The sequence below is a fragment of the Anguilla anguilla genome, chromosome 1 (assembly GCF_013347855.1).
Source record: "Anguilla anguilla isolate fAngAng1 chromosome 1, fAngAng1.pri, whole genome shotgun sequence".
Classification (NCBI taxonomy): Eukaryota; Metazoa; Chordata; class Actinopteri; order Anguilliformes; family Anguillidae; genus Anguilla; species Anguilla anguilla.
This window is the reverse complement of record NC_049201.1, coordinates 40,123,959-40,148,949: the sequence shown is the minus strand read 5'-3', so window position 1 is coordinate 40,148,949 and position 24,991 is coordinate 40,123,959. Positions and strand designations below refer to the sequence as shown.

The 24,991-nt window shown below is 41.5% G+C and overlaps 1 protein-coding gene across 1 annotated transcript; it reads left to right on the top strand.

Annotated features, from left to right (window-relative positions):
* The first annotated feature begins 5,941 nt into the window (after positions 1 to 5,941).
* heatr4 (HEAT repeat containing 4) lies at positions 5,942 to 24,958 on the top strand. Its single transcript, XM_035418322.1, has 15 exons — positions 5,942 to 6,062; positions 6,627 to 6,767; positions 8,386 to 8,592; positions 11,121 to 11,264; positions 14,014 to 14,157; positions 14,772 to 14,932; positions 15,953 to 16,057; positions 16,199 to 16,317; positions 16,412 to 16,592; positions 19,570 to 19,639; positions 20,790 to 20,979; positions 22,118 to 22,196; positions 22,744 to 22,903; positions 23,100 to 23,164; positions 24,855 to 24,958. Exons 1-15 carry the CDS (start codon positions 5,942 to 5,944, stop codon positions 24,912 to 24,914), a joined length of 1,947 nt encoding a protein of 648 aa, XP_035274213.1. The 3' UTR covers positions 24,915 to 24,958.
* The last annotated feature ends 33 nt before the right edge of the window (positions 24,959 to 24,991 follow it).

The following is a 24,991-nucleotide window of genomic DNA, read 5'->3' as shown; positions in this document are numbered from 1 at the left end:
TACCAAACTTTGGTAGCTCTCTATGCCAGGAGGTCTAAGGGGCATCCACCAAGTTTCATGAAATTTGTCCAACTAGGGGTGCTATACCAGAAAAAAAGCTTTAAATCCTCTCCTCCTTGAATTGTGGCACAATCCAGCTGTAAATTTAGGTATTAGCTCTTTGAAGCATTGTCTTTAAGAACCTTTAAAAGATAGATGCTTGGCCAAAAAATATGGCTGCAACTATCCAATGAATTTGGCGGTGAAGCTGTCATAAAGGATGAGTGGCAATATCTCTGTAACACTTTAGTTTATTGGCACCAAACTTGGTACACAGTCTTGCAATGAGACCTTGGGGACACAGAATAGGTTCCATGAAATTATTGATAATAACCACAATAACAACAATTATAAATAATATTTGTAATGATTTATTTTACTACCAGTATACACGATTGACAAATATAACAACATATGTAATAATGCTAAGAATGAATGTAATAATAGTTTAGGTGATATTATGTCCCTAGTATACAGTTAGGGATGTAGCATGATAGGAGATAAGATATACTTTACTGAACCCCATGGGGTAATTTTTTCTCTGCATTTTGACCCATCCTAGTTACTTAGGAGCAGTGGGCAGTCACAGTGCAGCGCCCGGGGACCAACTCCAGTTCTGAGGCCAGTGCCTTGGTCAAGGGCAACTGCAGGAGTGCACCTAACATGCATGTCTTTGAGTGTGGGAGGAAACCGGAGTACCCGGAGCAAACTCCGCACAGAAAGGCCCAAGCCGAGATTCAAATCCACAACCTTCTTGCTGTGAGGTGACAGTGCTAACCACTGTGCCACCGTGTCCGTCCAACTCTCCCTCCCAAGCCACCAGATGAAAATTGAACCCTGCTGACACTGTTTTACTATTATTGTGATGGCCACAATAATAGTATTTGTTGTGCTACATATAAATAATTCTAATGCAGAATAAAATTGGCTTTAGAATTAACAACTAAATTATTATTATTATTATTATTATTATTATTATTATTATTATTATTAAGCTATGACGAAGAAAAAAATAAACAATATAATTTGACGTGGAAAATAAAATAAAACCGGTTACTTGAAGGGTAGGAATAACAATGAGGAGGAACTTCAACGTTGGCATGACAACGTCGTCAACAGTAAGTGTAGCTTTGTAGCTATGTCGCGTTCAGAGTACCAAACAGGGATTTCACGGAGAAGAATGCGGACATCTATCAACGCTTGTCGGTATGAAATACTGTGTCCAAGGACAGAAATGTTAACTAACGGATAGTGTAATTTAACTAAATGTGCCTAATAGCATTCATTGCAAAATATTTGATTGATGTGTGTAGTTAGCCTACATTTGCGCATAAAACTTGAAGACCTGTCTGTGATTGACTACTAGTTAACGTAGCTTACGACATTGCTGCCTAGGTAGACTACTGCAGTGGCAACAAAATCATAACAGTTGTTCTTTTATTGTACCACTGCATAATAACCTCAGGAATTCCATTCCAGAACTATGCATAGCACCTTACAATTCTTGAAAATAGAATTTAAATAATAATAATAATAAGGGAGAATAGGTGGTTGTTCAGTTGGGGGTTCACATAATGTTTCAGCATTATGTTACTTCTCTTGTGTAAGCATTAAAATAATGACTGCCAATACAAAAATAGGTATTTTGGACCACAGAAAAGTTTCTAGTGTCCTAGCAGTATTAAATAGAGTCCTATTGGGATAATATGCACTGTATTAGAGTTAAAATCACTAAATCAGGGTTGATTTTACACTGAAAACTTTGCTGTGAGGAAATTTTGTTTTTCTTTTTTTCCAAAAAACGGTAACATTCTTCTCCCTTAACTTTACATCATAAATGTATTAAAATAATGCTCTCCTGAATTTGTAACCACAGAGCATTCAATAACAAGCGCAAGGTGATCGTTTTGTTACTGTGTCAAATTACATACACCACACATCTTTGAATTTGAAAGTAGCAGTACTAGAATTTTCAGATGTACTTCCCTTTAACTTTATTTAGAATGAAATGCTAATATGGAAGCAGAGGGGGAACAGGATGGCAGAAATTAATTATTAATTGTATTTCTCATTAGCAAACTAAATCATAGTGAGGCTAACAAATGAGCCAACTCTTAAAATTGCTATTTCTTTTTTATGCTTGACCTTCTACAACAGAAACAAAGCAAAATGGACCTTCTCCAGAGTCAGAACGCCCTAGTGAATGTTGGTGACCTTCAGAATATGAGACAAAATCAACTGTTCTTGCAGCTTCTTCACAGCACCACCCACAGCCTGAGTTTCTCCCAGGATGTTGTGTGGGAGAGGGCTGCTGAAACAATCCCATACAGCCAGACAGATTTCCGCTGGCTCTTCTGCAGCTTTGGACCACCAGCCACCAAGAGCAAGCCAAAAGCCCGGAGGACAGTAGACCTTAGACACCTCCCCCAGCAGTCCTCACCTCCTGTCCACGTGGGGGCCCATGTTGGCAGGGAACATCCAGTAGGTCCCCTTGTCCCACTTCCTCACCAGACCATCTTTGTGACAGCACAGGATTCAATTATAACTCTTTCCCAAAAGCGGCCTCTAGCAGATAGAGGGAGCAGGAAGGACCAGAGCAACTATAGGGACAAGAAACCAACCAGGACCATTCCTGAGAGGATACCACAGCAGCGACAGATCCTAGAGCAGCGCCAGATTCCAGAGCAGTGCCAGATCAAACCACAGCTGCAGTCTGGGCTGAAGGGGTATGCTGGCAGCCTCATCTGTGAGGCCCTTGTGAGCCATGAAAACTTGAGCAGAGACCAAGATCTCCTCATGGAGGCTGCACACATTAACCAGCCTAAAACTCCTCTTCCAAAGCGCCACAGGCAAGTAGACCCCACTCTAAAACAGCTCTCCCCGTAGACCATAGGCAAGTAGACCCCACTCAAAAGCAGTCCCCCCAGTAGACCATAGGCAAGTAGACCCCACTCTAAAACAGCTCTCCCCGTAGGCCATAGGCAAGTAGACCCCACTCTAAAATAACCCTCCCAGTAGACCATAGGCAAGTAGACCCCACTCTAAAACAGCCCTTCCCATAGACCATAGGCAAGTAGACCCCACTCTAAAACAGCCCTTCCCATAGACCATAGGCAAGTAGATCCCACTCAAAAGCAGTCCCCCCAGTAGACCATAGGCAAGTAGACCCCACTCTAAAACAGCCCTCCCCGTAGACCATAGGCAAGTAGACCCCACTCTAAAACAACCCTCCCCGTAGACCATAGGCAAGTAGACCCCACTCAAAAACAACCCTCCCCATAGACTATAGGAAAGTAGACCCCACCCAAAAACAACCCTCCTAGTAGACCATAGGAAAGTAGACCCCACTCAAAAACAACCCTCCCCGTAGACCATAGGCAAGTAGACCCCACTCTAAAATAACCCTCCCAGTAGGCATAGGCAAGCATGCTCCACTGCCTGCATGCCTTCAATAAATGTCCCTTGTAAGCATGATTGAAGACAAGCCACCATGTTTTCTGCTGGAGATGGGGGATAATGAAAAGCATGGCATGTATTTCCTTATTATATTGTAATAATTTATTTGTCATAAGCCATGACCCCTGGGAGACGCAGGTTGTTCTGCTGCATACCATAATATTCATTCATCTTTTGAGAAGAGCACACAAGGGGACAGATAGCACAATTGAACAAAATCCTTTACCTTTCTCCTTCATGGGGTTTTGGATCAAAATAAATTAAAATGACGTAAGGAAAAATAAAAAGACTGATTTTTAGCCAAACTGTGGACTTTCAAAATGCATCTACTTGATGGTTTCAGGTACCTAGGGGTGTACCTGGGAAAAGACACTGTAATGCAGAAGAACTGGGGGGGGGGGGGGGGGGGGGTGTCCTGGAGGCTGTCCAGGGTTGCTTAAGCAGGTGTAACTGGCTAGTTCCACACCTCTCATATAGAGGGCGAGCCCTCATAGTAAATAACCTGGTGGCTTCAGCACTTTGGCATAGGCTAGCATGTCTAGAGCCACCTGCTGGCCTGTTAGCTGAGATTCAGGCATTTCTTGTAGATTTTTTCTGGGAAGGTTATCACTGGGTTTCACAGAATGTTTTGTTTATACCACAGAAGGAGGGTGGTCAAGGGTTAGTTAATCTGGCCAGTAGAACAGCAGCATTTAGACAGAAGTGGATTTAAAGGTTACTGTACGCAAGGGGTAGAAATGTATGGAGGCAGCTTGCTGAGGTCGTCCTGAGGCAAACGTAGAATTTAGGGTTTCCTCTGTTTCTGTTTGACCTCAGAACAGAAAAAGGATGTGCCACCTTTTTACAAATGTCTGCTAAGAGTGTGGGGGCAGATGGATGTGGTGAGATCATCCTCACTTGTATCTGTGAAGTGGCTCCTGGAAGAGCTGTTGCTGTATGGAGCACGGCTGGACATTATCACGGCGGCTATTCCGGGGCTATCTGACCTATCCAAGTGGCTAGCCTTGTTACTTTAGGGCAACTGGTTGAGCTGGCAGGGAGGAAGCTTACAGAGGCTGGGAAGTTGGCTGAGTGGATGGGAATGAGGTCTACGTGGGTGGCTGGCCAGAAGCTGGAGCGGTATAATAGGGTCTTGACCGCAGAAGACTGGAGGCTACTGCAGGAGGGGGAAGGTTGGGACACTGACATGGAGGAGCTGTTTCCTAGGCTGCTGCTGGTACCTGCCACTGCAGGGAGATTTAACTGCTCTACACTCTGCAGGCAGCCAGAGGCTATACAGAATTTAGGTCAAAGTGCTCAACAGAGACAGACTGGGTAACAGGGCTGACACCCCCTGGAGGGCAAGCTTGGAGGTGGGGCCAGAGGTGCGGCCTGTATGGACTGACTTGTATAAACTGCCCTTGCTGAAGTATGCAGGGGACTTGCTGTAGAGAGTTCTCCATGGGGTTGTACCAGTCAATGTAGTTGTTTCTCTCGTGAACCCCACAGTGGGCAGGGGCTGCCCTTTCTGTGGTGTCAGAGAGACAATTTCCCTCTGTTTTAAAGACTGTGTTAGGCTGGGTCCCCTTTAAAGTATGGTTAGCTCATTGGTGGCTGCACTTGGAGAAGTGTTCACAGTTCTGGCATTTATTTTTGGTATTCACAGCAGCAAGAAAAAAGAACAGTGGGCTGCATTGTTAATTACTTGTTGGGAGAGGCTGAGACGACTGTGTACCTCAGCAGGAAGAAGTAAAAACAGGTGTACATCACTGAGCTGTTTGAATCTGTTGTCAGATTGAGAGTTGCCATTGACTTTGAGTGTTATATAAGGATGCAGGACTTAAGTGTTTTTCAGGATGGGTGGTGCCATGGGGAGGTTGTGTGTAGTCTGGAGGAAGGAGATGTAATATTTAACAACATACTAAGCTGATAGTGATGCAAATGGCTATGTGTTTATTTCTGTAAAGGTTTGCATTCTATTGCTTTGTTCAAATTTTTCTCCTTTCCTTTTTCTTTTTTCTTTTTGTTTTTCTTGTGTGTGTGTTTCTTGGTACTTGTTGTTCTTTTTGATTTGGTGGTTTCTTTATTTTGATGTGCTGAATGGTGGCATACAGTATATTGTACAATAAAGGTTCGTTAAAACTCAAAACTCTAACCAGTGGGAGGGCTCCGTCTGATTCCCTCTCCCAGACAGAGCTGCCACAATATCGTATGAATTCCCTCATCTTACATTCCTGACATATAGAGCAATATTCTTTTTTTAAATGCTGATTGTAGTTATTCCAATACATTTTTTTAAAAATTTTCTTTCATGACTGTACCTGTGTGGATTGAGCTTCCTGTTATTAAACTGTGCGTAGTTATATTCCATTTCATTCAGACGCCTCCTCAATCTGCCCAATCCAGAGTGCCATGGATCTCCCTTCCCTCTGTCCATACAAATGAGCACAGCGCATCCAAATCAACCATGACCTCTGCGCCCATCAAATACACTGAAACCCCCCTGCAGTTTCGGGATTGCCTGAGCCCCCACACAAGCAACTATGTCAGCCAGACTGAGAACAGCTCCCAACAGCTACCCATCGGTGGTATGACATTCGACTTGTGTTCTGATCGCTTCCTCTCTTATTATATCAAGGCTTTTATACTTAGTGACTGTAGGGCTCTGGTCCAATTCTGTCCATAACTCCAGACATACAGTGTTTTGATTACAAAACATTAAGCTGCAGAGGCTTTCAATGCTTTATGACATGGGGCAGGCCATTTGACAGGAGTGATATGAAAACATTCCTTGAAAGTAGACACAGGGGAATGGCATGCATCTGTTTGTTCTGTAGACACTTAAGTGTAATTCAGGCATATTTAACTGCAAAACCTTGGTGTGTTTAACTATAGAAAAAAGGGTCAGCAATAAATGAGTGTGACCTAGCCATGGGCCCACAGACAGACAGTACAGATGCTGTTATTGTACCCTTGAGCACTGTAATTAACCCTGTGATTGCCCCATTAAAATATCCAGCTGTATAATCTGATTGTATGTTTAAAAAAGTGCATGTGTCATTATGGATAATAACTGCTAAATGTAGCCGTAATTGTCGACTGACTGGCCGGTTTAAAGGTGCCTGGGTGTGGCTCATTGTTCTGTATTACAGGTATATTGTTGCCAGAGCTCCGGGGCAGTACGAAGAAGCAGAATGGCATCACTGTGGATAGCGATGCACAGCACCAGAAGCACCGCCAGCAAGGTTTCCCCTGTGGAACAGAGAAGGGGACTGAGCTCCCTGAGGCAGGAGGTTAGGACTCATCTTGCCCATTATCCCCATTAGCATTTCTGTTTCAAATAGGAAAAGGATCATGTGAGTAAATTCATGTCAAATGAGGGGGATATACTGTGTAAAGTAAAATAGGGTTAACTCCTGCAAACATCTGTGTTCTGATTGCTTTGACTCATAGGAATCAGAGATAACTCTCTGAGCTGCTTGCTGCGTACATTAGAATGATAAGAATTAAGGCCTGGCTCACAGTAGGCATTACAATTCATCCCAAAGATATTCGGTGGGGTAGAGTTCAGAGCTCTGTGCAGGCCAGACTCAGCAAACCATTTCTTTATGATCCTTGCTTTGTGCGAGGGGGCATGGTCATGCTGAAATAAGAAAGGGCCTTCCCCATCCCTTCACTGGAACTAAGGGGCCTAGCCCAAACCATGAAAAATAGCCCCAGGCCATTATTCCTCCACCACCAAATTTTACAGTTGCCACTATTTGGGCCTGTGCAGTTGGCACTATGCATTCTGCCTGAGTGTCAGAGAGTGAATCTTGATTCATCACTCCAGAGAACGCACTTGCACTGCTCCAGAGTCCAATGGCAGTGTGCTTTACATCACACCACTGGCATTGCGCATCTTAGGCTTGTGTATGGCTGCTCAACCATAGAAACCCAATTCATGAGTGTTGCAACCGAGAACAGATTATTTTTAAGCGCTGCACGCTTTAGCACTCGGTGGTCCTGTTCTGTGAGCTTGTGTGGCCTACTGCTTAGCGGCTGAGGCTGAGCTGCTGTCGCTCCTATACGTTTCCACTTCACAATAACAGCACTTGCAGTTTACTGGGACAGCTCTAGCATGGCAGAAATTTGACACACTGGCTTTTTGAAAAGGTGGCATCCTATGACAGTGCCACATTGAAAGTCACTGAGCTCTTCAGTACGACCCATTCTACTGCCAATGTTTGTCAATGGAGATTGCATGAGTTCATGTTTTGATTTTATGAACCTTACCAATGGGTATGGCTGAAATAGCAAAAACCTCTAATTAGAAGGGGTGTCCACATACATTTGGAAAAGGAGTGTATCAAACATACATTTTTAAAATGGTATACTTTTTGCCACAATAATAATAATAATCATAAGAATAATAATAATAATATCCAAAAGCATTACATAAACCAAGTATAATTGTGGAAGTGGTAAACACAGAATGAGCAGGCATGCAATGAATGAATGAATGAATGAATGAAAGAGGAATCTGTATGAATACAGAAGTGTTTTATCAATTTATGTAAATCATCTTAATAACTATCTGAAATCTTTGTTAATATTCTCAAAAGCACATCAAAATTGTGTGAACTCTTCCAAATGGATGCATAAATGATTTTTCAAAAATCATTTTAGTCAGGTGTAATATGGATATCATGTGCACTGGTTTCAATGTAGGAAAATGAATGTACTGTAAATTTGGCAGGTTTGTTTCTTTTGAGTAACAGAACAGATGAATAAACCAGAATATCAGAGCTACAGTTTACACAGGACAGGAGTGTCCAGTGTTTTGGGCTTGTGACATAGTGTCATTTGGATCAATGCTGGCTGCACTGAGCTCTCCCCAGTGACACAGTTTCTTGTTTGCTGTCCTATCAGTGGTCCCAAGAGTGCAGGTGGGGGACTCCACAAATAACTGTGCTGCAGAGATGAGTTCCAGGACCCCTGATGGCAGCAGGATGGACAGAAGGTTGCCCCATGTGAAAATCATAGGGCTACTCTGGCAGCCACCTGGCCACAACCCCACTGTGGACCTCTCTCTGCTCCGCTGTGCTGTGGAGGAGTGGATCATCACACTGAAGATCGGTAGGTCATGCTCCCTCACACTGATCACACAGGAGAACTCAGTGGGTTCTGTTTTAAATAAACCAATTTATCAGAAAGTTTCCATGTGATAAATTACAAAAGGTTACAGGGGTCCAGAAAAGTTCAAAAACACACACTCTTTTTTTATTGTAGTGACACGCCCTCTAGGCTCATCTACATGGCATGTGTAGCAGTTGGTGTTTAAATGGCACACACAAGCAGTACAGCATGCCATTTGTGCGTCTACACCAGTTCTGTGTGCTCTGCGTCTCTTGCACTTCTCCTGTGGGTTTTCCAGCAGGCTGCAGCTCAGTGAACATTTTTGTGGTGAAAAGTCGGTGAAACGCCATCTAGGCGTTCAGGTGACAACCTAGCGATATTTGGCTATACAGGCTATATGCGGATAAAACCTGAGCTATGTTGAGGTTAACATGGTCCATTTATGTCGAAATGTCTTTAAACCTGCATTTTCACTCTAGACGTCTAGATTCAGGTTTTTGCTCACTGTTATACAGTTGTCATGAATAAGACATAATTTGTGTACATAAATTCCAAATTAAGCAGTGATTTTGTCATTGATATTCCTTTATACACATGCTATCTATTATATTTTATCACAAAATATTGAATAGATAGACTACCTTTTTGATGTTCCAGGTCCTTGTATTCCCCTCTCAATTTCGGAGATGGAATGTCCAGGGGTCATAAAGTAAAAGTCCTTTGTTTCTTCCACCCATGAACTCAGCCAGTTGATTTCACTAATTAGCTCTACCTCCTGGCTGAAGAATTGTACTAATTAGCAAATCCAGGTGATTTAAACAAATACTGGCGAGGTCTTTTACTTTTTGAACGTGGATTTTCCACCTCTGCTCAGCCCTCACCACAACTTATTAGGCTATTGCTTCACAAACCAGATTGCTTCCTTTACACATTATTCTATGAAAGAAGAATTCGCTGCCCAATTTGTGCTTAATGAACTGCTGATACAGCTCACATAGCAAGCTGCTGAACTTTAAATCGCTGAGGCAGAAGAGCACATTGTTGGAACACATGAAATTCATGACCATTTTAATTGTTTGACATCAAAACAGAGTCCAATTTAGTAAAACAGTTTTCTCATTATAAAGAAAAACATGTATCCTGTGGGGATTAATCACCCTAGTAATGTCATAAACAAGTGCAATAATAGCTAGCGGGAGACAATTAACTAAATAGGTGAATTTTCCACAGCAATCAAAATCTGCAGTTTAATGTTGTGCACATTGAGAATGAATACATCTGAGAACTGGCTGGAAACTACAGTTTAAATTTTCAGTTAGACTTACTATATTTCCAGATCACAAATGGTGGCCTCACCTTACCTTCTACATCATTTTATAAGCATCATTCAGTTCTGGTGAAGATAACCTCTCCTGCGATTCTTTTGGTATGCTTCACAGAGAGATATGCAGTGTGTGAAGCAGCATTGCAGCTGCTGCCTGTTCGGTGTAGATGACCTCTATGATGTAATATTGAAACCCTGCCTATGCTAGTGTGGACTATGTGAAACATTTTGTTATGCAAACCAGGGAGAAAATCTACAAAAATCTTTTAAAAGAAAGAGAGGCACAATTTCAGACACTCACTCATTGTTCAAACACGGGCTTTATTGTGCGCTTGTTACAAAAACACGGATATTGAAATAAAACAAAACACACACTGTAAGGAAGGGCATTACACGGCATGTCGCTCCCATGTGCATCTCTCATTCCAGTGGCCCTGTCTCACTGCAGGCAGAGCATAGAAACAGTTAACAACCACTGAAAAATGCCAACAGGTGTGGCTACAGGCCAGCTGAACCGCTCCCTCTCCACCTGCAGATGGCACCCTAACCACACCACCCCTCCAAATTTATGTTTGCCATTTACATAAGAATATGTATCACCTAAGACAACAAAAATCAGTGGTGGAACCATTGATAGAAATGGCTTAGAATGATGGTAATACCGGTGTAGGACAGGTGGCCCATCAGGTCAGTTATAAATGCATTTTTGGTTACACTGAACATTGCACTCTTGATGCCCACACATTTAACTATAAGGTTCAGAGAATTAGAATACTCCTTCCATGTTTAACGAGAGTGGTATATTGTTGAGTACGTATCCACACCATTCTTAAACATGAAACATAAAATCTGATTATTTCATAATCGTCCCAAAGCCTGTCATTTTCCCAGCTTCCATCGAGTATTCGCCCATTACTGCTGCTGTATACAGGCAGAGAAATGTAAGACAAACAGACATACAGGCACGCTGGCAGTAGAGGTAATCACAGTGTATTCTGCATCCAGAGCTACATTAAACTATGCAGCCATTTGCACATTTTTGTAAGTGCTTCATTGTAGGTTAAGGGAAATAATGTCTATGGTAATGGTTTTATACAGCTCAAACTAGATTCCCATTGACAGGACATAGTTCAATATGATCATTAGCCTGGTTGAATGTGAACTGAGTGTTGGTCTTTGATAAATCAAAACCCTCACATGCTAGAGACTTCTTGGCTGAACATTACCACTGAGGGGCTGAAGAAAGCGTTTTCTGATCCTGATCATAATGTTCGGCTGGAGGCCATAGCAACCTGTGCCTTGAGGGCTGTATATGGGGCAAGAGTGGATCAGGACTCTCCCAGCACTGGTAAGATTTCCTATCTGTTAGACTTCTTCTTCTCATCTTATTAGTCAATCTGAGTGTTTATTTTTTTTAATTTTTTGCCATTAGAAACAGCAGAATTTGCCCCATTAAATGCTTTAAAGAATTAAAATGATTCCAGGAAGTGTACTTTCTGTTGCCTTTAAAATTCTCCATTTTTTCACAGCACTAGTAACACAGAAAAAACTTTACAAGCATTGGTACAAGAGGCATTCATCATTTGCAGACTGTTCAATTACCACAAGGATACATTTTCAGACCAGTATTATGTATTATTATATGTATCTTCCTTCTGTTTGTCTAGAGGCTGAATTTCATTACATAGACCACTGTTATTTATGTGCATGTCAAACCAAGACAGCAAGCTGGTTCCAAATAAACTGCACAAATAAATTTTGAATCTGAGTGCATTCACCCTGAACATCAGTAAAACTGTGTGCTTATAATTATCTATAAATAGACTAAAATATGCTTTCCAGAGACACTTGCAATGAGAGAAGTGATTGTGGTTGTTCCTGATTTTAAATTCCTTAGAAGCACTCCTGACTCCTAAGTTTCTATTATTATCTCCGCCAGGCGTGAGCCTGGAGGGGATCATGCGTTTGGTCTCGCACACTACTGGGCCGATCAGCCTAATATTTGTTGTGCACGCTCACAGCAGGCCAAGGACCTGAATTCTCGAATATTTTGCAAATCGGTCAACGACAAGTATTTTATTTGAATTAATTTCCATCGTTGTTGTCCATTGAAATAGATTGAGTGCTAACTCCTCACTCCTAACCGGCCAGTAGGGGCCGCAAGTGATCAAACAAGTGCTTCCATTTGGAATGTTTTTTTCCCATTTCCGCTAGGGACAACCAATCATGTCTTGTTGCCACAGATTCAAATGTTAAAATCATGTCTTCTTGTTGCCACAGATTCAAACATTATGTGGTATGAAATATGGTGCGTTTGCTTGACCAGCTAGCGTGTCTCGCCTTCCTCTTTGTTGGTAATGTAGTTAACGTATGCTAGCTGCCGCAGAGATTAGGCTACAGTTTGTCTTTCATGACCATGTAGGTGTGTGGTTAATGAACTTAGCTAACGTTATCTCTGTTTGAGGTGCTGACCTAGCTAACGATATTTGATTTATGCATTATTGTTGTTGGCTGCAAATCACCATGTGAAAGGAAAACACGCCTGGCAGAGATCTGCACTCTACTGAGTGCACTCTTCTAGTTAGACTATGAAATCAGGAAGTTACATTTGTATTTTTGTTGAACTACATTTATGGCATGGAAGCCCCAAATGCAAACCATCTCTTGCTTTATATTGCCACATGCGCACCTCCAGGTATGGGATATTCAGTTAGTGGTGTGTCACAATACAATACCGTCTCTATGAACAAGCCCCCACATCATAAGTTTGGTCTGGCCCAGAGACAGCCCACATCACTTTCACTCGGCCCTTATGCTGAAATGAATGACAGTCCATTGGTGGTCCAGATCTGGTTGCCAGATCTAGACTGTTTTTTGGGCCATTTTTAAAATTTGTGTGGACCAAGAGAAAGTGAATTATGTGTGCTGTCGCAGGGCCCGTTTAAACTTGCTAAGTAGGCAAAAGTACTGGAAAGAAGCCTAAGAATTTTCACCATTGCCATATAATCAAAAACTATTTATTGACCCATGTCAGGCTTGGTTCTAGTGTTCAGACCAGCAATCCTTTCTGGTCTGTCTGGCGCCTTCTGCCTGCACGAGCAGCACATTGAGCCTCCTCCTCCTACTGCAAGCTTGATAGGGGGACTGCAACGTGAAAAGCAGCAGTGACTTGTATCTCAGAAGATACTGAGTGCTTGTCTGCACTCTCCACTCTCCAAATTTACAGGAGGGTGGTAGAGACTCAACTTATGATTACATTTGGGCATTCCAAGAGGAGAGTACATAGGGGTTAGATCTTTAAGAAGATGATGTTTGAGCGTATGAGATGTAGATGTTTAATACAAGACCTTGCAGGGCCAACAGAATCAATTTGTACATGTCTTCAAAGATGAAGTGAGAAAAAAGCGCCTGAACATGAGCGTGGCGTAACCTAGATTGTGCTGACGAACAGATTGCACCCACACGTTCATGAAACAACTTAGCATTCTGTCATAAAATGTATTTACGATTATTTTGGATTGGATAAAATGGTTTTACACTGTGTTTGAAGAGAACGTTTTGTACAGTAGCATAGGTAGCATGTTCAAAATATTATCCAAAATGTGCAATTTGGAGAGGTTTTGGGATGCCCTGAACAAAATGCTTCACTGCTTTTAGTTATCTGCACAATTTCTTTTTCTGTGGTAGTAAACAAGTTGGGGGTGAACGGTGTATGTTTCCTTCCCACTAGCTGGTCTGAATTTTGTGAAACGAACAGTAGAGTTTCATTTTTATGTGTCTGAAATGAATAATTCTTCACATATATCTAAAATTTTGGTGCATAGTCTTGATAGTAGACATGTGCACTTCAAATAATGCCATAATCTCTCTGGTTTGTTTTGCCACAAAATGTAAGGCTTTATTTAAGATTAGTGCAAAGTAGGTGGAAATTGTCTTTTTAAATGCTTGGCCTTAAGGTGTTAACAATAAAATTTGACCATATGCATATTTTTTGCATGAAGCCCAGTGTCTGCTTTTGTATGGCGAATATTTTAAGCTTTAAAATGCATTATGCATTTAAATGCAAATCTTGCACTATGTATTTCTTGTTCGAGAAGTCGACCATGTTCTGCAGCCCCTCCTGCTGTCTGCTCTGGATGATGACCATGTGTGGGTTCAAATGGCAGCTGCAGTGTGCCAGTATGCCATGGGCATGCCAAGCCTGCAGGCCAGAGAAATCCTTCAGAGTACACTCCAGAGAGGTAAGCCCACATAACAGTCCCTGTTCAAATGAAAGCTTGCCATTACATTTTCAAATAATGTATTTAAACCAAGGGTTTTATGGCTTCCATTTGCATTGACTGTGGTCAATTCCATTTTAATTAAGTAAATTCAGAAAATGAATGGAAAACCCATTTATGAATTGAAAAATGGCCATAATGTTGTGTTTACTTTTTCAGGTAATTGAATTTCGATTAATTTCCTAAACTGACCTGAAATGCAATAAATCCCTAACTCTGTTGGCTGTTGTCAAAAAGTTAAATACTGTATATAAATGTGTATGCTGAATAAAAAACCAGTGATTAAATTATACCATGTTTGTGTCAGCTATGGGGCGTGTATATGGTGACATAAAATCTGATTGTATGTACAGTATTGCCATTCATATTAGAGTAATCAGAGAACAAGGAAATGGGTAGATTATTGGGTGTTATTACAGATTAAAACGAAAACTAAAGCAGGGAGAAAATAATACCAAGGGGAGAAATCAAAGTGACTGAGTGAGGAAGTGGAAATAACCTGAGACAAAAGTGAAGCGGAAGTGACCTGAGATGGGCGTGGCCTGCTGGGGTGTTTTGTGGCTTGGATTGGACAGGTGCAGATGCAGATGTTTGGCTGGCGGCGCAGTGTCTGGCGGCAGGGGGAGGGACCAGTCTGCCTGTCATACAGGTCCTCCTTTCCCGGCTCTTTGGCAGTGAGGTGCAGAGGGAACAGGAGCAGGCCACCGCACTTCTGGCCAACATAAGCAGCAAGACTGTGCGTACTTCCCACCTTCTGTCTCTTCCTTTTCCTCTCTCTTTCTGTCAAGGATATAGTTATAGTTCCATGCTCTGGAACTTATTGGTGTGTTCGTCTGTTTGTTGACAAGATAACTGAAACAGTTAGGATGGTTTTCGTTTGGTTAGATGTTTTACTTTTTGGGACGGGCTGGATTTTAGAGCTGTTGTGCATCATGCATTAGGTATTTACAAAAAGTGTATAATACCTGGCAAGTATCAGAAGACATGATGTCTCAGCACTGGCCAAATTTTGACGAACATGTTGGTTATTACATTTGCAGTCACAGATACCTGTACCTTTCAGGTCGGCATAGTTAACCCACCATGCTTGCCTCGCAAGAAAGTGGGTTCAAGTTCTGTATGGCCCAGATCCTCTCAGCATGGAGTTTGCATTCACCAGAGATATATGAGCAATAGTGCCAGACCTAGCTAAGAGCATTCTCAGACCAGTGATTACATAACAGCACTGATGAAAACAAATTATGCGTAACCAAGAACCAAAAACACATACAGATTACAGACATAACAAGCTCTTGGAAGAAAACAGAAAACGTACAAAATACAATAAACTAAAAACTGAAAGATACCATAACCTGAATTAGTATAAAAAGTAGGAGTGCTATGTGGTGGGGTAGTAGGGGAACGAAGACGCAATCTGAAGAGGTGGGTCTTCTCTTACAAACTATGCCTGGAGAGCCCGGGGGATATTTCTTACAAAGAACATCTGAACAATAGTCGTGTAGTAATCTGCACACTTGGATGACAACTCCAATAGCATCTAAACCCTTGATACTTTGACAATGGCGAAGTATTTCTGACCACATGATGACTTGCAACTGGTAGGATTAGGTATGGGATTTGTCCTGCAAATCTTCATAAAACTATTAAATATTAATGTTGTCCTACGTGCTTGACTTCACAGTCATTTGTTCTCTCAATTATAGAGTTTTGTCAGTTTTTGTTCAATTTGGAAACTACCATTGTCTCTTTTTATCAGACTCTAGTGCGTACCCTGCTGGCCAAGGAGCTGAACTGCGCTAACTGGAGAAACCGAGTCCTGGCTTGCAAAACAATTGCTCAGCTCAAGGGCCCCATCAACAAAGTACTGAAGCCTTCTCACAATTTACTATTTACTCTGGGAAAGTCATGGAGATTTTTCATTTCTCAAAACAAAATCTCTCATCTGAATTATGCATTGTATTTTCATACATTTTTGCTGCATGTGATATGTGCCCTGTGGCAGGACCTGGTGAACAAGCTGACGCAGCTCATGTGGAAGGACTGCCACAGTGAGGCCCGGCAGGCCGCCGCCCAGGCTCTGGGGGCACTAGGACGAGGCAGGGAGCTGCACAATGAGCTGAGGTACTGAATAGGGCAGTGCCTGTGAATGGGAGGGGCTTGTGGGACCAGCCTTGTTCTACCCACAGAGGAGTGAGAGAGCATGTGGCCTTTCTAGGGTGCAGCTGGAGGAGGGGCCGTCCTTACTGCGGGTGGAAGCTCTGGTCCTCCTGGCACAGCTGAAGATCATGACGCCCAGGCTGCTGCCCAGCTTCCTGGGCTGCCTCCGGGATGACTTTGCGGCCGTGCGGAAACAAGCCTGTTTGACCGCCGCTGCACTGTGCACGAAAGACCAGGCGGTGAGATCACCTGCCTGCCCCATCTCATCACAAACCTACGTGATAGACTAGGTGCATCTTCAACCTTTCACAAGCTGCAAACTTCCATTTGGTGAGGTTTCATAGGTTACTTTAAGTCTAGCTGTCAAACCATATTTACAGCTGAAATACAAAAGATGTTTCATCAACCTTCCAAAAATGACTACAATTGAACACATCCTAGGAAAGTGGTGAACCCAAGCTTGTTGTCATTATGCCATATCCCATCCCATAATTCTCAGCTTTAGTCAAGCTTTTAAAGACTAAGGACCATATTTACTAAGGATTTGTGGGGCTTTTATAGATGCTAATGAGACAAAGAGCATTTTCACATATTTACTAAAGTGCTGCACGGAAGTTTGCGCTGGTAAAATGAGAGAAAAGTGACATCCCTAAAATCTGACTTAATGCATATGTATTTTAAGGCGTTCTGATGTTAGACTGCAAAAATAAGGGAGGAGAGAATGGAAATTTATGCATATGACCTGATGCAGCTGATTTATCATGGCTGGTGGCTGTTGCTGCAAAGGTAATTGCTGTTGTTTTTGATGTCTGGGAAAAGCAGATGTTGACTACTTTCTGGCACAAGATTGGCATTGCGGCAGTTGACATTCTTAGGAGGAACACATTGTCAGCGTGGTAGAGTAGGGGAGAGTCACTATAAATGTTAAAAGTTTTTGGATTTTCCTCATTTACTCAGGCAATATTTAGCCTAGCACTATGAAATTTTGCATCAAGCAGCTTTGACATGTCAGGAGTCATTAGCCGTTTCAATTACATTTAGAACTTAATGGAGTCGGATGCAATTAAAACCAAAGTACGGGCCGTCTGGGTAGTGTAGAGGTAAAAGCAGCGGTACTTCCGGCTTGGCAGTGTTCGCAAGTGGGAAGCCGGTGAGGGTATGAGTCCTGATCGTTACATTAGCGACTCCTACTGGTTGGTCGGGGCGCCTGTCCAGCAGGGAGGGGATCTGGGGGAGATAGCATGAAACTCCGCACGTGTTACGCACTCCCAGTGAAACTCCTCGCTGTCGGGTGAAAAGAAGCGGCTGGCGACTCCACATGTGTCGGAGGAGGCATGTGGTAGCGCATCGATCAGGACCATGATACACATTGGTATAACAACTAAATTGGGGAGAAAATGGGAGCAAAATGGCAAAAAAAAAAAAAACTAAGTACATGCAATCTGATGTTACATTCATACTTATTCGGTATGATTGTAATAGAGCTGTGGAATAATTGAACCCATAAATGAAAACAGCCTATAATGTGCGTATGCTGGTTTTTCCTGCACATACTAACGTTAATCGAGGAAACACATTACCAATGGTAGTGTCCGATCATCAGATAATGGCGCATGGGGCTTGATTCCAGAAAAAAGACTTTGCGTAAACACTGACGCACAAGCAACTTCAGAGTGACCATGTAGTGAGTTGTGGCAGGCTACCATCTAAATTAATGAGGAAACCTGCTTTTATTTGTTTCGTACCACCCAGGTAAGCTTTTATATTCAAATAGCCTACGATACAGACCAGTCTGCTGTGTGCTTATATAAATGCCTGTAACCAGGTACCTGTTTTTTTCCATTAATCACTTGGAGCATTCAGAAGATGAGGCTGTCAACACAGCAATCATATTAGCTGAACACATTTAACATTAAACACAGAACTAACTTAAAAAGTCAAACACGAGTAAAATTAATTTCTTTGGTAAATATTGAACACCATTTAAAATGCCTAAGGTCTAACCAAAAGGACACTACATGTACATGGTTTTCAACTCTATCTATTGTCCCTAATCTCCAAATCTGAATTTCCCTCCATGACCTCTCTGGGTACCGACCCTCTCGTTTTCTGTTTAGATGGCATTCAGTAAACATACAGTATAACAGCAAAAAAGCACATTGTTTGTTATAGCAACTTAGAAGTGACATAAAATCTGTTACATTTATACAGACAGGGACATTTTTTTGGCCACCTAGCGTCCAATTCCTGCCAGAATACAAACAATGCTACTTTTCAAGGACAGGTAACTTTTAAATGATGTATGATTTCATTTACTGTAAATAAGAGTAAAGGCTTATACCTGAAAATTACTTGCGGAACAGATTTTTACTTAGCTCGCTCAAAAACAATTCTTTGGAAATATTTTCCACAAAGGTTATCACACTGTTTTGTGTGGTGATAGAAGACTGAATTGCAAATGTACAAACCTGAAATGACTACAGTAGCCACATTGTACATAAAGTTATTGACGTTACATTTATCAAGTGTTACTGTCCTCTAGTTCTCCTCTATCATCCTTTCCTCTTGCCGGAACACTGCGTAACTGAAATGTGTTTAACCGTTTCATCAACCAGTATTTCTAGCTCCACAGAGGAGAACTTACATTTTCTTTTGCATTCCATTGCTTTGCATTCTTGCAATGTGCAAGACGTGTCTTAAATACCAGCAGTGTGTTTAAATGAATTCACTGCGGCTGTGCTCATTGACGGCAACGCATAATTTTGTGGCCCTTATGGTCATTTGCATCATGCTTAGTAAATATGGCCCTGAGAGTTTCAGACAGTGTTATTTCACTAACCCTAGACAAGAGACAATTAACTGAGAGCAGGGCAATATCATGAAAAAGTAAAAGCTATAATTGCACCACACACATGCTCATGCTCACTGAAGCAGGCAGCCACGCTTATACACACGTGCATATGTCCATCCACACAGGCACAGACCAGGGACTATTCAATCCTCAAACATCGTGCTTTGTCCTTGTCATTTGTATCGCATGATGTGTTCAGAAGCTCAAAATCTTCTGAAAAATGGCAAGGCTACAGGGCTTGGTTCCCCGTGAGCGTTTTGCATTACAGTTGCATTGTTCTTTGTTTTTTTTTCTCCCATAAACTGAACATCAGATTTCTTCAGAATATTTGTCTTAAATGTAATTTAAATTTTTGCTGTTTTCAGATTGTGAATCAGCTTATTGAGTTAAGTCAAGATGATCCAGTCTGGGGGGTTAAAGTTGCAGCTATTGATGGTAAGCTACCATTTTCACACTTCGGCTCATGTGGATTTCTTACACATGTTTCAAGTAATCTGAACTTCTGTCTTAAGTAAAGATTGGTTGAGTTTAGTTATTGATCTGTAACCAGAGTCCATTGATGTGTATTGTTACTAGAGTAAATCTGGGCCTTAGTCTTTTTGTGATCTTTTCAAGGCCAGGTAGAATTGGTAATGGATGATATTGGTACTTGTTTATAGACATTACCTGGTTTATGATTACTTTCTTACCAGTCTCTGACTTTAAAAATGGCTTTTCTGTTTTTTTCTTCATACACATATCACCTAATCTTTAAGGATCACTCCATCGATCAATTCAGGCAGTCTTATCTGTGCCAATTGATTCAGTCCTTATCTGCAGTGTAGACCCGATATAGGTAACATTGACTGGGGCTCCCATTAAAATGAGGATTGATTGGGTTTTAAGCCTAAAAGAAGAGATTTACCAACTTGATGCAGGGAACATTACAGTTTATGTTGTGATTTTTAGGCATTGTTTGGTCAGTAAGCTATTGCATGGTAAAATACATTACACTGTGGAGCCCATGCTTAGCAATAGGGAGGCATCTTTCTACCAAGCATAAATGACAGGTGACTACTTGAGATCAAAGTTCATGAAAGATTCAAATCAATTATTTTGCAATGTTACCATAGGATGCTTTGCTTTCATATGATCATTGAGTACTGCACTGGACAATTTGCACTTTACATTTTCATAGTTTCTTTCTATGAAAAAAATTCCACTAAGTGTTATGATGACTTCATTTTGTCGAGCAAACAAGCTATCAAATGTTAACTGCAGTAGCCTAGCTTTTTTCACATGGATTTGTCAACCTCAGAACGTTCTATGCTATGCCGCCCTCTTGAGTTCAAGGGCATAGCATCTACATATTTAATGGGTTGGAAGCTAGCTGTAACAGAGGCTATAAAATTCCATGGGAATAAGAATCTTAAATTAACTACTTGTTATTGTTTACATTACATAAGCATGAAATTCCAACTAAGTATCTGAATATTTAATTACCCATTAACATCCCAAGTTGAAATATGTCAAAGAAAGTATTTAACCTAGGTTTGTAAGGAACACCATTTTGGGGCAGTGATGCAGAGGCCGTTTTTGATTATAGCTCTGGGAGCGATCGGCTGCCTGACTCCTCCCCTCCAGAAGATCCTGCTGCTGGCCATACAGTGTGAGGAGGAGCCTGAGGTCCGCATTGCTGCCTGTGAGGCCATCAGAATCCTGCGAGTTGACGTGCCAGAGCTGCAGCCCCTTTTACAGCAGCGCCTCCTGCTGGAGAATCACCCGCAGGTCCACAGGTGAAGGTCAGGGTTGGATTGCAACAAGAGAACTTAGTTTATGTACTGTACAACCTCAGAGATACAAATCTCAGAATTGATGAATGACCAACAGGGCAAAATCAGAAGTACCATAAGCAACCGCACCTTATCAGTATCAAGCCATTTTCTATCACTGATGCACAACAAGCAGCATAAAATGAAAAAGACGTACACAAAATAAGATAACTGGGCAGGTTTTAGTCTTAATACTAGACATTATAATGTGAAAGCAACAGTATTCAATACAAATTGCCAGAAGAGTGTTGTTAAGAAACTGATGTAGACAAAAACAGTGAATGTCCTAAATCATACTGTGGCAAAGATTACCCAAAAATCCTTCATCACAAGAACAAAAAGAATACAAGGAAAGTTGCAGCAACCAGTGAACCACTAAATCGAAGAGAAGCATAACACTTAACACTCGCCAGAGCAGTCATTTAAATATTTCACCCTGGAGGGACTTAACAGTGACCCTGATCAGATAATGCTAAGCTACAGCACTGATGGGGGTTTATTTAAGACAATAGCCTTGATTACCAATATTAAGTATTACTTTTTGGTGTCTAAGATGTTAAAATGGGCCTAAATAACATTTAAGAAATGGCTCAAGGTGCTTTTGAAGGAGATCAAATGTGAACATTTTAAAAATATTTAGTCAGATTCATTATTGAATATTTTGTGAAAAATGTACTCCGTTTTTATATTGGGATGATGCCACCCACTAATCAAATCCCACTTCTAGGCAGTCTTACTAGCATGTAAGACAAATCTTGAAATATGAAATTAAAGTATTCAACTGAATGTACAAGATTGCTCATGTCAAGACCTGAGAGGGAAAGTTAACCAACTCTTGCCTTTAACTGCTCAAGGAATTCCCTTGTTGTTGAATACCAGGAAGGTGGAGAGATGACCCTAGCTGTAGATGAAGCTAATAAAAAATGAGCAGTTTTTAGTCAAATATAGATTTTTGGGCCATAGTGAAGACCATCAGTCCACCAGGATAAACATTTGGCCCACTTGATGTAGGCGCAGAAAGACAAGCTCTTAAGAGACCCTCTCCCACCCATCAGTAGTTATTGTGTTCACCCTGCTCATACCGTTCCTTTCTTTTTTTAAGACACATTGAGAGTCTCATGAAAAGCTACGGTTTCCCAATCGAAGGAGACGAGAACTTGGTCCTGAAAATCAAAGACCAGGTACATCTGATGCACATAAATCTGACCACACGCGTGTTGTTGGACTCTAGCTGATCTCCCACTTAGTGGCAGTTCCCTTCAGATAAGAAAATACTGTTTCTTTTTTTTTTTTAAATTGCACACACTACCATTTTCTAAACTGCATAGACATTATAAATCCATTGTAATTTCAGCCCATACTGTTAATTAGATATGAGCACTTACAAATGCATATGGGGATATGGCACTTGGAACAATAAACTTACACAACTACAGTGATAAGGCTAGCTCTCAAAAGCTTCAAGGAAAAAACTGAAATGCTCTGAAAATGAAATGTTATTAACAATAATCTCTTTGTTGATGATAACAGCCACATGTGTACACTCATATGTACTCACATTTCTAACTGGTAAGGGCTAGAGTTTCAATGGATTTTATTACGCATGTCATTTAGAAAACACACAGGGCATAATGGACTTCTGGGGTACGTAGGGTGTTTAGAAATTTGGTGAATTATACCTTCCTCTCTCTGTCCCACCTGCTCTCGGCTCCTCTCACTGCTCTGTAGGTTCAGAAGCTATGCTCAAAGCGCATCATCACAGGGAAGGTGCTGCTGCTGGAGGAACTGCATGACTCACAGCAGCAACAGAAGCGTTTCCTAGGCCACAGTGCCCAGCCCGACTCCCCACCCCAATCCATGACTCAGCTGCTGCAGGCTCGCTGCAGGGGTCAGTGGCCGCTGCCGCCCATGAAGATCACTGAGCTAAGCGTGCCACATTGTGCAAAGCTGTGTCCTTTTAACAGGGCTTTTATTGGTCCAGAAGGCTGAAATTTCACACAAACACCTACATTATTTGCTTAAGGAAATAGAACAGCATGTCAATCTTGGGAATGTGCTTATGAGAACTTGTGTTGTTCCTGCAGAGCTGAACCACACCTCCTCTGCGGCCACCATCTCCAGGGCCACAGATAACAATGCTGGGATTCAGGTATGCCTTGGCCCGTTTCTGCCACAGTCACAGGGTGTTCTAGCATTATGTTCATGACAAGGGCTGTTGCTGTCGAGACCTTTTCTGTAATAGAATGTAGCCCCACTGTGTTGACACTCTGTTCTAAGTCTTTACATTACACATGCGAGCTCTCAGTAGCATACTAAATGGTATTAAATGGTGCTACTGGTGAGGTGTGCAAGTTGTGTAAGTCGCTCTGGATAAGAGCATCTGCTAAATACAAAGTATTTGAGTGCACAATACCAATAAAACTGCTTACATTTTGAGCACACTTTCACATCATCACCTTGCTATTGTCTTTAGCCAATACCATTCAAAAGTTTGGAATCAGAGGAATTTTCATGTTTTTGTAAGAAACGGACACTTTTACTCACCAAGGTAGCATTAAATTCATAAAATAAATATAGCCAAGACATTGATAATACTAATAATTACTATTCCCATTTGAAATAACTTCTAATTCAGTCTTTACATATGCTTGCAAAGCCTCATTTTCAGTAGCCATTATTGCAGTGTACCAACCTAATCCTTAAGTATTCATGCTAATGTGCCAATTTGGCACTAGAGAAAGCACTCCCATTATATTAAGCACAGCTGAAAACAATTGTGCAGTTTAATTAAACCAAAAATATCTTTCTTTCAGTTGCTACAGTATCTAGTACACTGGCATTTCTAAAGTTCAATTTTAGTTTAATAAATGGCCAAAAATAAAATGCTTTCTCTAGAAAATCATCAGTCAATTGTTTTGAGAGATGAAGGCTATTCCATGCATGAGATTGCCCAGAAACAGAATATTTCGTACAAAGGTGTGCTCTTCTGTCTTGAAAGAAGAGAGCAAACTGGGGCTAACCAGGACAGAAAGAGAAGTGGAAGAGCCCAGGTTCACAACTGCGCAAGAGGACAAGTCACCTCACAGGTCTTCATCTGGCAGCTTCATTGAGTAGTACTCTCCAAACATCAGTTTCATCAGCAACAGTGAAAAGACAACTCTGGGATACAGGCCTTATAGGCAAAGTGAAAAAGAAAATTAGTAATGAGTAAAAATGAAATGAGTAAAAGAACAGAAAGATTGGATGGTAGATGATTGTAAAAAGAGTATTATGGACATCATCCCAGAGTTGTCTCTTTACTGTTGCAGATGAAACTGTTTGGCAAGCACTATTCAATGAAGCTGCCTGAGAGGGGGACCGAGGCAACAATGGTAGCACTCATAAACTAACGTATTTTGCATAGTTGTTGAGTATCATCTACTAACATAGCTAGAACACAGAGATTGTTGTTTCCACATATAGTTAGGTTGCAGGGGCACAGAATGTCAGAGTTGAGCAATTTCAGCATGCAAACATCCTGGCCACAGGGTGGCTTGCGCAAAGGGGTTAAGGTAAGTCACACAAGGTTTTGAACCAACTTTATTGTTTGAGAGGAAACAAAGCTGGATAAGATATATGTATATATATATATTTTTTTAAACAAAAAACAAGGGACATACAAGGTTTCTTTCATGCCACTGATGTAATATGCATTCTGGAACATGGCCAAGTTACATTTCCAAATTCCAAACAAAAAATCCACAACGACACGTCTCTCTAAAGAACAAAATGGACTTTTACAATAACATGTAAGTCGGAATTGTAGTTAAGGCACTCCGCTAACCTTTATGGTTTTTTAGCCACCATGCATGAACCAAGAGCTGTCAGTGGAAGATCCTCAGCCCACCCCAGTGACATGATATTGGAGAAGTCACATGACAGCGGAGAGGCTCCCACATGTATTCCTGACCAGCAAAAGGATCAGCACCACCTCAAA

Bases quoted from the DNA above. Each gene is read 5' to 3' on its own strand.
- heatr4 (XM_035418322.1), top strand. From the start codon at position 5,942: ATGACCTCTGCGCCCATCAAATACACTGAAACCCCCCTGCAGTTTCGG. The intron at 11,265-14,013 runs GTAAGATTTCCT...TTGTTCGAGAAG, and splicing joins TCAGGACTCTCCCAGCACTG to TCGACCATGTTCTGCAGCCC. The intron at 22,197-22,743 runs GTACATCTGATG...ACTGCTCTGTAG, and splicing joins TCCTGAAAATCAAAGACCAG to GTTCAGAAGCTATGCTCAAA.